General features: G+C 58.4%; 1 protein-coding gene across 6 annotated transcripts in view; it reads right to left on the reverse strand.

The window, feature by feature from the left end:
- Positions 1-15: 15 nt before the first annotated feature.
- BIN3 (bridging integrator 3) overlaps positions 16-15,092 on the reverse strand; it is a 44,254-nt gene continuing 29,177 nt past the window's right edge. For 2 of the 6 annotated variants that reach the window (XM_027092089.1, XM_027092091.1), the window contains exons 3-8: positions 14,055-14,095; positions 13,632-13,693; positions 10,706-10,842; positions 9,783-9,823; positions 3,676-3,817; positions 3,033-3,447 (exon numbers count right to left, since the gene is read on the reverse strand). In XM_027092089.1, coding sequence (XP_026947890.1) covers positions 3,073-3,447; positions 3,676-3,817; positions 9,783-9,823; positions 10,706-10,842; positions 13,632-13,693; positions 14,055-14,095 — 798 coding nt within the window. In that variant the 3' untranslated portion in view covers positions 3,033-3,072. The other 4 variants (XR_003429800.1, XM_027092090.1, XM_027092093.1 and 1 more) reach the window with 4 other exon arrangements.

The raw sequence follows: 15,092 nt of genomic DNA on the forward strand, positions 1-15,092 counted from the left end.
GTTGTTGCTTTGAGGCCTGTGACTCGGTCTGTGACATTCTGTGGGGTAGGCTGTTGACACGCGTTGAGTCCCAGCTTCCTAGGGAAGCTGCAAGACGGGGCTCTGCCCTGCAGTTGACCCAAAGTCTAGAAGTGGGCAGAGCCGGCCGCTGTCTTGCCGAGAGGCTGGGGTGAGGGGCCTGTTGCGGCCGGGAGACCGTGGCTTTCACATTGCCCAGGGCAGTGTCGAGGCCTCTCCCAGAACAGGCGAGTCTGAGGTGAAAAGGCAGCAAGGGTGGGTGACTCCCCAGGGTGGCCCTTTTGGAGGTAGAAGTGATCCCAACCGTGCAAGCCAGGCTAAGACTTCAAGGGAGCAGACAAGAGCCCAGGCTCTGGCCCTAGGCCAGGATGCACTTTGGACGGTTCTTTAGGGCCTAAGACAGTCTACACTGCTTACCTGTCGGTGGGTTCTTGCTACGAGTGGGGAGGTGAGAGCCTGCTCGGGGTTCCTGGTTCCAGGCTCATTCCAAGGGCTGGGGTGGTGCAGTGGGAGCTGCCGGTATCCCCATCCTTCTCCCAGGCAAGGGCCCTTTGCTCCCCGATGCCCGAGCCTGAGCTCGTGAAGCGTACGTAAGCTAGAGAGGCCGACTGGTGTTTCAGAGACTTCCGAGGGCCGGGCTCAGTCATCGGCCACGATGGAGAGGGCTCTGAGCTCGCTCAGTCTGGCCTCGTTCTCCCGCTCCCGCTGCTCATCAGGACGGCCGGGCTGGGCAAGCTGCTGGGTCAGGTCTCCGAAAATCTTGTGCATTTCCGAGTAGTACACAACCTGGGGTGGGAACAGGAGGAGGTGGGCGGTGGGGGCTCCCAGGGTACCAGCCCCCCGGGGCACGGCGGGTGGGTGGGCGGAGGGCCGGAGCCTGTGGGAAGTGGAGCGCAGGTCTCGACTCCACTCTCCCTCCACCACCGCCCCTCCCCTTGAGCTGTGTGGCAACCACAGCCCCGGGTCCTTCAGGAGCATTCACTGCCCACTGCCTGGGTGGCAGAGGGAGCGACGGGTCCTTGGTGAGGCGAGGGTGGGGGTGGGGGGTGGTGCTCTGCCTCCGAGCTCTCCAGGCAGCTGAGGGGGGAGGGCTGGGGGGTGTGGGTGGGTCCTCGGCGGGTCCTGGGGGCGCCAGTGAGTCAGGCCCTGTGACCAGGGGCTAACTGCTTTACAGAAGCTAGGAGAAGCTCTCATCCATGGGAGAGGGCACAGCAGCTCCCAAAGCCCTGGGCCAGCCTTAGAAGTAAAGGTGAGAGAGGGGACACGGTTCTAGCCTCCGTCCCTTCCCAGCTCATCCCACCGCCAATCACTGCCTTAGCTGCAGAGCCAGGAAAGCAGGGCCCAGAGGCCAGGCTCACTTCCACGTTTCCCTCTGCACAGGCACCAGAGGTGGGATGGGAGAGGCGCACAGGAACCAGGCGGGGGCAGGCCGAGGAATGGGGGGGACCCATGGGCAGCCCTCAGATGGCTGAGAGCTGAGCAGGCCCAGGGGAGGAGGGCAAGGACCATTTCTGCCTCAGTCTCCACCTCACAACCAAATGAAGTCACGTACTTTCAAGAAGGTGTGCCACACCACTCAAACGCCCCTACGTGTTACCATCTCCAGCCCCAAGTTGTCTCTGGGGAGAAGGAACTCTCCTTCTCTAGCGACCTGGAGTGCCATTACTGGCAAGGCCAGGCCGTGTCTTCCACACTCGCACAGCTGGGCTGAGGGGGATCTAAATCCAGGTCTCCAAACAGGGTTGTCACCTGAGGGGACAGGGCCCGGGCTAGCGCTGGAGGGGGGAGCGGGATGCCCCCCCCCCCCGCCCCAGCTCCCTGCCCTGAGGCGCACTGCGCAGGCTGAGTCACTAGGAATGCTCACTTCTCCAGTGACTAATGGCAGCAGCAGCCGCTGGAGGGGGAGGCTGGCGCTGACGAGGCAGTAAACAACCCTCCGCCACCCTGCTGCCTGGTTACAGGGTATCCCTGGCTCCCAACCTGGGCAGCCTGGAGCTGTCTCCTGTGAGCAACAGGGTGGAGGGGGCAGCGGCACAGGACAGGGAAGTCACAGGTCTCCTGAAACACACCGTCCCCGGCCCAGGCCAAGCTGCTGAAAGGAAGCCCGCACCTCCAGGGGCTGTGCTCTCGGGGCAAGCATGGGAACCTTCCACGTCCCTATGCACGTAGCTCTCTGCCTCATTTTCCCTGAGCCCCTAAGGACACGGTCACTAACAAGTCCCGGATCCAACATTAAACCTGCTCAGGGGTCCTGATCCCAAGTGTCCGGATCCCATGATTCCCATGGGGTTTGGTGTTCTCTGAAGACACAGGCTGGGAGGCAGGAACCAGGCTTTTCCTGGGTATCTGTGATTGTGGACTGTGTAAGAACGAGAGTGCCCACTGGAGGGCGCCAGACACTCAGGCCCAGCGGCGAGGCGGGCTGGAGGCAGACGGGGACATGTTGAGCCTTCAGCTTTGTTACCTGGTGGGGAAGGTGGCCGAGTGCTGAGCACCTGCAGTCACCTGGCGGGCGGGAGGCGAGGGTGTTTCCCACGTGGAGAAGACCCCTTGGTTTCGGCACCTCAACCTTCTCTCTGTTACAGATGGGGAGAACACTCCCTGCCAAGGGCTTGAAGGACGTGGGGAGGGGAAGGAGGGCAGGAGCCACACGTTGAGTAGCCCGAGGCATGGGGTCTCGGGCCCGGTGCTACCATGGTGCACATCCACCCGCGCCCAACCCGAGCGCCTTTCCGCTGGAAGATGCACCACGGCCTGGCGCCCAGGCGGGGGCCCTGCGCATGGCTCTCGCCGGGGTTTAGGGACCCCTCCAAGGGTTGCTAAAAGTCGAGACACCCCCTAGTCTTCCACCAAAAGAGAAGGACTAACTAGGGAGGGGAGGGGGTGCAGGGTCCTCGGAAAAAGGCCTTCACCTGTGGCCCCTGTCCCTGACCTGGGCCCGCCAGGCAAGCGACCTGCCCATCAGGGTGAGGCGCTGGAGGTGCGGCCTGGTTTCCTCTTGCTGCTCGTGGAGAGAGAGAACTTCAGCGAAGAACTCTTGGACGACAAGGGACCTCATGTGAAAGTTGGGATTAACCAAAGAGCAACGGAGAGACCGAAACGGGAATTCCAGCCAACAACCGGGGGCGCCCTGCATTCCTCCCTCGGGGGCAGGGCTGGGGGCAGAGAGTGACTGAGCCCCGCTTCCGGTGTGGGGAGCAGGGCGGGGCTGGCATGAGATGGGTCTCCAAAGCCCGCGACTGCCTCCCGAGGGAAGAAGTGTTGGGCCATCATGCGGGGTGGCAGCGGCCTCACCTGTGCTCGGATCAGGGACTCAAAGCTGGGCTGGAAGTAGTCCAGTCGGCTGTTGTAGAACCGCGGCATCTCATCCAGGAGCTGCTTGTTCTTGGCCTCAAAGTCATCCCGCACGGGCCGAAGCTCTTCTCGGGCCTGAGGAGCAAGACTCTGGGTGGCACAGCTCTTGCTGGCTCATCCAGCTTCCTGAGTGGGGCACGGGGGGTGGTGGAGGTGCTGTGTGTGTGTGTATGGTGGTGGTGGGGGGAGTCAGGACATCCGGTGTCTTGGTCCCTGGGTGAAGGAGGAACTTGGCCTCCTGTCCCTGGGTGAAGGAGGAACCACGTGGCCCCCTGTCCAGCCCCAGCCCCTTCTCCCCGGTACCTGGTGGAGTTTGGCCAGCACCGGCCCTGTCTTCTCCTTCTCCTCGTACTTCTCCACCTTGGCCTGCAACCTCCTGTAGTCCTGCAAGGCCTGCTCCCGCCGTTTCACGGCCATGTTGAGGCTCGGGAAGACACTGCCAAACCTGCCGGCCACAGTGGGTTGGAGACGGGCTGTTCTTGGAGCTGCAGGCTGGCAGCTCACCACTCATTCAAAAATATGCATCGAGCGCCTACCAAGCGCCAGACTCTGTTCTAGGTCTTGGGGATCTTGCTGTGAACGAGATAGATGGGGCCCTGGCCTTGGTGGGGCACAGGCTGAGAATGTCGCCTTGGGGTAAGGCCAGGGCAAGGAAGACAGGGTAAGGGCCACTCCACCGACCTGGGTAAGACTCAGCAGGTCATGAATGCATGATGCCACTGATGCTGCCACTGCCCTTTAGCCCCCACCCCGCGTTTCAGAGACCTATGCTGCAGCATGGAGGAGCTGACCTGGTACAGCTCCTCCATGCTGTTGACCTGGTACAAAAAGATTCAGGTTCTATTAATTAGCATCAGGCATCTCGGAAGAAACAAAAGACAGATGAGCTAGCAGAGCCAGGAGAGCTCTCTGGACAATCACGGAGGAACAGGGGTGGACAGAGCTCAGGAAGCCATTTGAGCAGATGGAGACAGCACCCCTTGGGAGTGGGCCCAGACCCAGGGGTGCTCCAGGAGCTAGGCCAAGGGCAGCTGCTCTGAGGGCGGTATCAGAAAAGCTGGGAGATCAAGCTTCTGTCCAACATCTTCCATTAGAAAAGTGAAAAAACTGAGACCAGGGAGATGACATGACTTGTCCAAGGTCACAATTAGGTAGTGACAGTCCAGCAGATAACTCAAGTGTCCCAGCTCTCCCTCTGGCACCTCCCTACCACCTCATGCTGCCAACAGCAGGTGACAGACCTGCAACCGAAATCTACTCCCATATTACTCAGCCATTAACAACAAGTGAAGTGATGCCATTTGCAGCAAGATGGATGGACCTAGAGATTATGACACTAAGTGAAGTAAGCCAGACATAGAAAGACAAGTATCATATGATATCGCTTATATGTAGAATCTAAAATATGACACAAATGAACTTATTTACAAAATAGAAACAGACTCACAGACATAGAAAACAAACTTGCGGTCACCAAAGGGGAAAGGCGGGGGAGGGATAAATGATAAATTAGGAGTTTGGGATTAACAGATACACACTGCTATATATAAAACAGATGAACAACAAGGTCCTACTATATAGCACAGGGAACTATATTCAATATCTTATAATCATCTATAACAGAAAAGAATCTGAAAAATATATATACACACATACACATGTACATATACATGTATACACACCTGTATATATACATATATATACATGTATATCTATAACTATATATAAAAAACGGAATCACTTTGCTGTACACCCAAAACTAAGACAACCTTGTAAATCGACTCTACTCCTATTAAATGATGACAAGCTACTCCCAGCCTTTTCTACCAACTCTGCCGGAAAAACAGGAATCCTCATGCTCTACTGTTGAAACAGCCAAACTGTCAAACCAAATGTTTGAGGAAGACGACTGCAGGAGCTTTTCCTGCCCCACCAGGACTACAAGAACCACAGGGCAGTGCTAGGGTGGCTGTTCAGAAAGAGCAGTAGCAGAGGCTCTGGCATTTTTGGCACCATGGGCATAATCTTTGTAACTAGGATCTTCTTTGACTGGGAAGGGCAACACAGTCTTGGGGTGGACCCAGGGCAGGACCGCATCCCAGGCAGGAATGCTGCATTCTCCTTGACTAATGAGTGTGGGAGGAGGCCAGGCCAGCCTGCAAGCAGGTTTTCTGGAACTGGACAGAAGATGGGGCAGCTTCCTTGAACACAAAGCCTGAGGGGCTGGAGCGTCTATCTCGCAGCTGGGAGCCCGAGTGGCCGGTGGAGCCCCGGCCTCAAGCCGAGGTGACGGTGCAGTGGTTATTCGGGGGGGTTGCGAAGCACACAGAGGGAGACCCAGGACCAGAAGCAGAGTCGGTTCTTCCCAGAGCAACTCAGAGAAGATGAAAGATGGGGCAGGAAAAAGCCTCAACAAATCAAGAGTCCACGTGACATAAGAGTAATGAATACCTCTGCCAGGGAACAGAGGATAGACACTTGACTGACGCATAGTGCCCCAAACAAAGCTATAGGCCCAGGCAGCAGAGTTTGATGAAACAGATAGAAAGGCCACTAAAGCGGATTCTTCTCACTCTCTGGGTGTCCGTAATGGGCTCACCACGTAGCTGGAGATGCTAACGTGGGCCAGACCACCCACGCTTCTCCGAATCCTCTCCGAATCCTCAGTCGCAGGCCCCTCTACACTGCAATCAACCCCTGAATGACTGCTCTGCCGGGCAGAAGACGCAGGCCTACTTGGTGCTCTGCAAACTGGACCAGCCACGCCCAGGACACAAGGTCCCCCTGGGGTAGGGCTGAACACGCCTGGGACGGCTGAGACCCTCTGGGGGAGCTGGACTCACTTCACTGCTTTTGCCTCAGGCAGTGCTACGACGGGGTCTCGGACGCCAGGTGAGCCCCTCTCCCTCGCCGGCGGAGAGGCATGTGGCTCGGGGGAGCAGGTGCACCTGGGCCTGGGAAGCCGCCACGCCACCTCCCCCTGCACCCCACGTCCTCGGGGAGGAGGGTGGCACGAGTAAGGAAGGAATGTGCGGCACGGGCGTCATCCGCGGGTGGTCAAGCAGCTCTCGATACTCTGACCCCGGCAGCACTTGGGCCAGTGCTCACAACCCTCTTCCCCCCATAAAGTCCACTGGGCTTTATCTCCAGGGCCAGGGTCGGATACAACAAGGCTGACTACAACATGCTGGGACTGGGCTGGCCTACAGAGGGTGTAGAAATCCAGCCCCAGGGCAGCTCCTGAGCCAGGGGGAGAAGGCGTGGATCCAGGGCTGACTGATTTCCAGGCAACCTCAGGGGACGGGTGTGTCCACAGGACACTACCTTCAGCCTTCCGGAAGCAAGGCCACGTATCCTCTGGGGGGAGGAAGCGGCTGCTCTGTGAGGCCCGAGGGAAACTTTGGTCAGCACGCTGACTTCCACCTCCCACGGCAGACGGCACCCTTAGCTGAACCCAGAGGCCGCGGAGGGCTCAGCTTGATGTCCGCCGCTGCCGAGGGACGAGGGACGTGACTCCTTGGGCCCTGGGCCTCGGACCGCCCGGGTAGGTGTCACGCCCTTCTCACAGTAAAGCAGGGAAGCTAAGGTCAGGCAGGGGAGATCAGACACTGTAATCGGAGGTAGCTGACAAAAGGGGGGGTGGGGACCGAACTCTGTAATCCCTGGCTCAGGTCACTGCCCCACTGGGGCCACACCGCCTCGTTTTCCGCTTAGAAGTAACAGGAAGAACTCTGCCAGCTCCACGTGCCGGGGGGTATAAACACCAGGGTGCTGTTCGGGGAAAGGGGCTCCTGGCAGCAGACACCCCTCCTCGTGTGGGGTGTTTTAGTGCTGCCCCTACCTTCTCGTCAGGGCAGGGAAGCTGCAGGGAGGCAAGGACAAGCATAGGCTGGTCCCCAGAGCCCGGGCCCCTTCCAGACATGCCCCTGGGACCTGACAGGGTACCTGCTGACTTGACCTGACAAGGATGGGGTGATCCAGCTCTCCCTGGGGCACCAAGCCTGCACTTTTATGGGGCTGCCACGAAGGAGCAAGGCTGCGGGCCCAGAGCCTCTCTGCTCACTGCCCGGCGTCCCCCTGATAATTAGTGGTGAGGGGCACATGGGAGTCCCTGGGCTAGAACCCCAGGAGGGACTCTGCCCTCCACATACAGCGCCACTCCAGCCCACGATACCTCCCTCTCCGCTCAGGGGAGTGCCCGGCTCTGCCATTTTGAGAGTTCAGCTCCGTTCCTGCTTCCGCAGAAGGGGAAGAGACTTGGAGGCACAGGCCTGTCCTGTCCAGGGCTCTCCCCACTCCAATGCACTGCCCCGCCTCGGCAGTTATCATTCTGGTCCGTTTCTCGGGGGATGCCGCATGGCTTCTACGCTACATCCTAAGCTCCTAAAGTTTGAATCGCAGAGAAGGGAGGACAGGGCTGGGCCTACCCCAGGCGCTCCTGAAGCTCTGCCCATTTCTTGCCTGTCCTAAGGTGGGGCAGCAAATGGTAAGCGTGGGGTGAAGAGGCATCAAGAGGCGGAGGGAAAGGGGGAGGGAGGGAGGCTGGCTGGGAGGTGGGGCATGCCTGCCATTCCTCAATCTGTGCCCACACAGCCGGGATCTTCCACCCACCAGGAAAGGGAAATTGAAAGCATCCCCATCCCACCCTGTGAACACGGCCCAGAGACTGGGGGATTAGAGGCCGAGCCCCCTGGGGGGAGGCCGGGGGCGGCGGGGTGGCCATGTGGCGATGTTCCTCATCAGAGGACAGGAAAGCTGCAGCTTCCTGTTTCCGGTGCTGGGGTCCCTGGGAGCTTCTCTCCTGGCAAGAGGCGGCAACAGGCAGTGCCGGGTTTATGTGGTTGGGGGAGATCGCATGTCGGCCACGGGATACAAAGAAGCCAGCCGGGCAGGCAGGCAGGCAGGCCTGGGGGGCTTGGGCAGAGGTCAGCGGATCTGCTGCGGAGATGGTGGCCACCCCCTCGGCCACTCACCCACCTTCCTGGCAGGTGGCGCACGGCTGGAGTGGTGGGAAGCAGCCACGATTTCTCTCCATTTGGCTCCAGAAGCCAGGCATCAGATTTCAGGCCCGCCTCGGTGGTGGTGAAAGCAAGGCGGAAGTCAGTCCCCAGTTCTCTGGGCCGGTGTCCCCTGCCTAGCTCTGCCAGCCATAGGTGTGCACGGCAGCCTCCGTGGCAGCCCCTGGGACCCCCGTGGGCACGGTCAGCTCAGCCAGGGGTCCTTCCCACCCAGTTCTGAACCCTCAGGCCTGGAGACGGGGTCACAGAGCTACAAGCAGCGGAGCTCTTTCCGACGCTCCCTCCTGAGCTACTGGCCTGCCCAGCACCCTGCTCCTCACATGACACTGCGACCTGGGGCCGAGCAGGGGCTGGGGACAGGGGCCCGGGGCAGGAGCGGGGAGGAATCCCTGTGGGCCAGGTTCTGCCTGCCCTCCACGGCTAAGCCTCCAGACAGCCCAGCTTAGAAAGAGCTTTGCCTAACCCCACCCCTTGGACCTGAACAGGGAACAAGAGCTCAACAACCTGAACGCCAGGGGTCACAGGATCAAAACCTGCTCTCTCCATCGTCCTCCAGGCCCTGATCCAGGCCTCATGGTAATTAGCACAGCCTCATTACCCAGGCCCTGGTGAGGCAACTGCCAGGGACCACCACAGAAGAGGTAATAAAGTGCAGCTGCTGGGCTGGAGCGGGAGCCTCTCTAGGCCGGAGCCGAGCTGGGAGAGGCCAGGGAGGAAGATGAAGTGATTCGGGAGCTTCAAGGCAATGTTCCTGCCTGTCTCCCGCCCAGCGCCACCCCCCTAGGGGACCCGGGGAATAGGCCTGTCTGATCACTGACCAGAGCCTGCTGGACAGAAGATGAGTCTCACAGAAGAATTTCTGACCCTGGCAGGTCATGAATCGGGAGACCTTCCCAGGCGGGACCCCGCTGCAGCGCCCTTTCCCGTGTGCGGCCACCCCCCACCCCTCCCACCGCTTCAAAAGCCACGTGCGGCAGGCAGCTGCTTCCCCCAACCCGGCCGAGCGAGATGAAAGGCCTCACTCATCTCCGTGGAGGCCCGGCCAAGATCTCTGCTAGCTTAACTCCACAAGCTCTGGTCCCACTGGTTCTCGGTCAGAAACAAAGGGACAATGGCAGAATGACCACAGAAGCGCCAGCCGGCCACTGTGGAGGATCAGACAGGCCCTGCCACCACTGAGCATGCCTGGCCAGGCAGGTGCTCTGGAGCTACCGGAGTGTCAACCCCAGGGCCACAGATCAGGGAGCTGGTGTCCCCTGGAGGTTCCTGTCCACCCCGTGTGAGTCTGGGGACAGGCTGCCAGAAACAATATTAGGTCCCCAAGTGGCTGGTTGACCTGCCTGTCCAGTAACTGCCCTCAGGCCTGTGGTCCCCCCGATGACCTTTACTCACTTTTTTAAGGGTTCAATCACAGTCTTTTGTATCTGGTTCACCTGTCAAAAGAAAAACCCGATGGCGTCAAAATTGGGGGGAAGCCAGGGCTTCCCTGGTGGTGCAGGGGTTAAGAATCTGCCCGCCAATGCAGGGGACACAGGTTTGAGCCCTGGCCCGGGAAGATCCCACATGCCGCGGAGCAACTAAGCCCATGTGTCACAACTACTGAGCCTGTGCTCTAGAGCTTGCAAGCCACAACTACTGAGCTCACATGCCACAACGACTGAGGCCCACGTGCATAGAGCCCGTGCTCCACAACAAGAGAAGCCACTGCAATGAGAAGCCCACGCACCGCAACGAAGAGTGGCCCCTCGCTCTCCACAACTAGAGAAAGCCCGTGCACAGCAACGAAGACCCGACGCAGCCAAAATTATAAAAAACAAAAACAAAAACTGGGGGGAAGCCAGACTCTTCCCAAAAGGGGGAGCCTCCAAGTTCCTGAGAAGAGAAAGGGAGCAGGACAGGGGTACCCCGAGAGCCCCAGGCAGGGAGACACCCCTAACTGCCGCTGGAGTGAGGCAGAGATGACAACCGGGGAGCCTGAAGGGTGACAAGGCGCACCGGCCTTGTCCCGGGTCAGTTCTCATTCTGTGAAGCCGATGATGGCCTTGCTCAGTGAGGAGGCTGGGCGGGCAAGTCTGAGGGGCTACAGGCGTGGGTGGGCAGAGCCGGCCTGAGTCTCCCTCGTGGCCCCATGTGAGTGATGTGAGCTAGTGGGAGCTACGGGAAGCAGCCGGTGCGGGGGCAGGGTGGCCAGGGGAGAGCTCACAGGGCTGGGACACTCAGGTGTCCAGAGAGGAGACCAAGCCCCGATAAGGACTCCATGCAGCACTCCGCCCAGAAAGAAGCTTCGAGGAGGGGGAGACCAAGACCCCAGTCACCTTTTCCTGGTTGAAGGCATCCATCCGCTTCATGGCCGTGTCCAGGGCTGTCACCATGTTCAGAAAGTCCTGGTCTTGCTCGCAGAGGGGATTGGAGAGCAAGTCCAAGGATATCTTCACAGCGGACTTGGACATGGCTGTAAGAAGTCAAAGCTCAGTGAACCAATGACAGGGCATGCTTCAAGGTCTTGTCCTCAGGACTCCCTGTCGTCCTTGGGGCCAGAGGCCTGCATCCGGACGACCTCCATCCATGGCCACAGGCCATAAACTACACAGTACCCCAGAGGCACAAGACACCAGTCCTTATGGTGTAATGTGCATTCCTGATACTGCTCTGGGTAATTCTTTTGAGCAGATTTACCTGTTGCAATGACTTACTTTCCAAACTCTGGATTATAACAGAATCATTTGGGCGGGAAGCTGTAAGAAGTATGTATTTCTAGCTCCAAAGATTTATTTCAGTAAGCCTGGAATCCAGGAATATGCATTAAAAAAAAAAAAATCTCCAGGCGGTTTGGATGTGAAGCTTGGTTTGGGGCTCCCTCACAGAAAGAGTAGCATGGTATCTACACCAGAGAGGCAAACCTACTGTACAGCTAGAGATAAGATTTTAGGCTTTCAATAACTCAACTTTGCCATAGATGACACCCAAAGAATGGGTGTGTTCCAATAAAACTTTATTGACAAAACTAGGCCGGATTTGGTATGGCGAGGCAACCTGTTGGCAGCTTTGGAGTTCTTGGTCCCGTGAGAGTTTTCAGGCCTCCGTTACCAGGAAACGAAATCCTAGAGGGGCAGGAAAGGCTGGAGAAGGGCCTTGCTTGCCCCACAGTGTCTGTACTAGTTTCAGGGGCTCACGGGAAAACGTGTTTTTGATCTATTTCTTATTTTATGTCATTAAATTTAAGGTGCTATTAACTGTAACACACACCATTATTGCATAAACCGTGAAGAAAAAAAAAATGCTGCCAGTGAAACCAGAGCACACTACTAAGTGTTATATACCTTGATTTCTCTTGAATCTGGGGGTGTGCTGCAGCCCCCTAGCAAAAGGGCAAAATATGAGAGAAGACTAGAAATGTAAACTTCCCAGAGATGTTGAAGCAACGGAGGCAAAAACCCTCTTAAAAAAAAGTAAAGTGACTTTGTAGGCTTAGGAGCAAACTCACGTGTCATTTGATTGGATTATGAAATGGTCACAGACTGCGTAATTAAAAGATAGAAAACGAGGACAAAACTGGAAATGTTTTTTTTTTTTTTCTTTTCTTTTTTTTTTTTTTTGCGGTACGCAGGCCTCTCATTGCCGTGGTCTCTCCCGTTGCGGAGCACAGGCTCCGGACGCGCAGGCCCAGCGGCCAGGACTCACGGTCCCAGCCGCTCCGCGGCATATGGGATCTTCCCGGACCAGGGCACGAACCCGCGTCCCCTGCATCGGCAGGCGGTCTCTCAACCACTGCGCCACCAGGGAAGCCCTGGAAATGTTTTTGAAAAATTTCTTCCCCTAATTTTTTTTTAATAGTTGAGGGAAAACCCCCAAAAGTCAGGGGTTGGGAGGGAAGACTTTCTTCCCAATTTTCCTTTTCTTTCCTAACGCCTCCACATCTTCACGCCAATGTCTCTTTGCTAGAACCATCTGAAGTCAATGAACGGTGAGAGTCTGTGGGGCGGCCCTTCGTCTGGGAGCCCCACCCCGAGACATTGCCGGCCTGTGTGAACACAGCAGGGTGCCGTGGCCTCCACTCTCCTCTGCAGCAGCTCACATCCCTTGCTCTACCTCTACAGTGACAGGGGAGGGGCATGGTCAGCCCAGCACAAACCAGGAGGCTGGCGGGCTTCGTACCTTAGGGAGCCCAGGAGTCCTGGACCGCACGTGGGTCTCTAGAGCCCTGACACAACCTGGGAGTGCAGGGGTCGACGAGGACCTGGCAGGGTCTGGTCACGCCTACTTGGTCTTATTTTGGACCCACAGCTTTGGATGTGAGATCCTGTCCAGGCAGCAGCTCAGGAGTTTCCAAGACCAGGAAAGGTGTAATTTGATTCCCCCCGACCGTGTGGAGCAGTGGTTCTCAAAGTGGGGTCCCTAAGCCTCACCCAGACCTGATGAATCAGAGAGTCCTGGGGTGGGCCGGGCGACCCACACTGCAGCAGGCCCTCACTGACTCTGATGCCTCAGCCAACAGTGTGCGAGGCTCTCTGGCCTGGACTGGGGGATGCAGGCTTTGGGGTGGGTGAGGGCGCCACTGTTTCAGGAGGGCTTCCGCTGCCCAGACTCCACGTCTGACTCGGGCCAGAAGCAGCCAGAAATCCTAGGTGCCAGGGGTCACCCATTTGTCCTGATTTCTTTGTTAAAAACCTACACTCTCTACAGCCAGACTCCAGTTCATAGATCCCTGACGTTCTGTCCTTTCCGTTCACGCTCTGAGAGTGCAGCTGTGTGGAAAAGCAGGAAGGAAGAGAAGCACAGGCCACAGCATTTCCCTACTAGAAAGACAGCGGGAGCCACAACGAAAGATGGAACCCAGGCAACTCAGAGCTAACTACAAAACAGATAACGGACAGACTGAAAATCAGACCCGTGGCTTGCTACACACACAGTCTGGAGACGCCGGGGTCAGAAGCAGGGGTGGTCATGGCCAGACCCCCCCACGACGCCCCCATCCTCTGGAGGAGCACTGGCCGGAGGCTCTGGGGCACAGACCACGGGAGCTGCCCTCCACCCGCCAGTGGTGGCTGCTGCCGCCCCACGGAAAGCAGGGAGTGGTGATCTGCTAAGTGAAGGGTGACCGCAAGCCACTTCTCAGGGACATCTGCGGGGCACCTACTAAGGGCACTTCCTTCTAAGCCAGCCCCAAAGGGACTGAGCGAGGAGGGTGTCCACCTCTGCCCCTCCCCCATCCAGGCCGGGAACGGGGGACGGGCCGCCTACCCAGGTCGGCGTCCGTGCTCTTCTTCATGTCCTTCTGCAGCCGCTTGGTCTGCTCCTCCAGCCTGCAAGGCAGGGACACGGGCCTGGGGACCTGGCATCACCCACCTGCTTCTGCCCCCGTTCTGCCCGTCCCCCTGAGCCGAGCCCCACGCGACACTCAGGTCGCCTGCCAGGAGGAGGAAGGGCCTGCTCTGCGCGGATGTCCCCACTGACTGAAGGGCCACCGCGAGCTTGGCGCGAGGCACCCAAAGGCTGAGTTAACGACTGTCACAGAGCCACCACCCCGGGGGAGAATTTCTGGCAGGTGTGAACTGAGCTGCCCTCAGCTCCCAGGGTGAGCGGACGAGGCAGCCCGGGCAGAAGGCTCTTTTCCTTCTCGGAGCAGCCCCCTCCCTGCCCTCCCTTCTGGGGGTTGACACTCACTGCTGGAGTTTTCCATACTCCCTTTCAAAGTCTCTTTCCACCTGTAAGGGAAGCGACAACTCAATCACTGGAGGAATGACAGCAGGCTGGAGAAAATCTGTCACCTACAAAACTCCCTCCACGCCCTCCCCGCACCCCTTCTGCAGAAAACACCACCATCCAGTCCACACAAGCACCAGCACACCGTTCATGACAGAAGTCCTGTGTTCCCAAATTAATTAAGTGTTTGACTTAGGTCAAAGGACGCCCCTCCCAGACGGGCCAGCCAGGCAGGTACCAGCGGATCCCGGCTGGCTCTGTTCTTCCACCTCAGGGAGCGAGGCTGGGCTGTGCTCCCTCCCCTCCCCTGCGGGGTCTGGGTAAGGGGCTCAGAGTGTGATGGAAACTCATCATCGGGGAAGAGGCAGGGCACGGAGGAAAGCGGGCGGGTTGGAGTCCGGTCCTGTCCCTGCCGCTCAGCAGCTCTGGGGCTGGAACGGCTCCCCTCCCCTCCCGGTCCTGGTTTCCTCACAGGTCCAGAACCTGCTGCGTTCAGGGTGGATCGAGAAAGACCTGGTATCCCCGCTCTGTGCGCTGGGATGCAGCCATCACAGATACGATTATCGACTCAGGCAAGGCTCTCTAAATTCTGGACGAGTCATCAGATTTCCCTGATATTTAGACCGAGTGGGTATGCGCCCTGACCCCAGTTCTTCGGCCTACAGGGCAGGTGAAGCCAGGAGAGTCACTTGCACTTCTAGAGCCTGAATCTCCCCATCTGTAAAGTGGGGCCCAGGCAACGGTCGCAGGAGAGTGGTCTGCGGAGTCCTGATGTCTGAGGGCCGATAGGAGGACGGAGCCCCCGCCTCTGCTTTGTCTTCTTCCAAGGAGGCCGAACAGCTCCCTGCATGCCTTGTTGAGGCACCACACGCTCCCGTGACCGGCTTCTCCTCCATCACTCACCTGGCAGGCAGGTGTGCTGACGGCCCTCACCGCACTGAGGTCACCGGGACAGAGGGGGAGTCACCTGAGCAAGGTCACACCACTAGTAAGCGGCAG

Source organism: Aethalodelphis obliquidens, unplaced genomic scaffold (assembly GCF_003676395.1).
Source record: "Aethalodelphis obliquidens isolate GAN/ISIS:26980383/991018 unplaced genomic scaffold, ASM367639v1 scaffold74, whole genome shotgun sequence".
Taxonomy (NCBI): domain Eukaryota; kingdom Metazoa; phylum Chordata; class Mammalia; order Artiodactyla; family Delphinidae; genus Aethalodelphis; species Aethalodelphis obliquidens.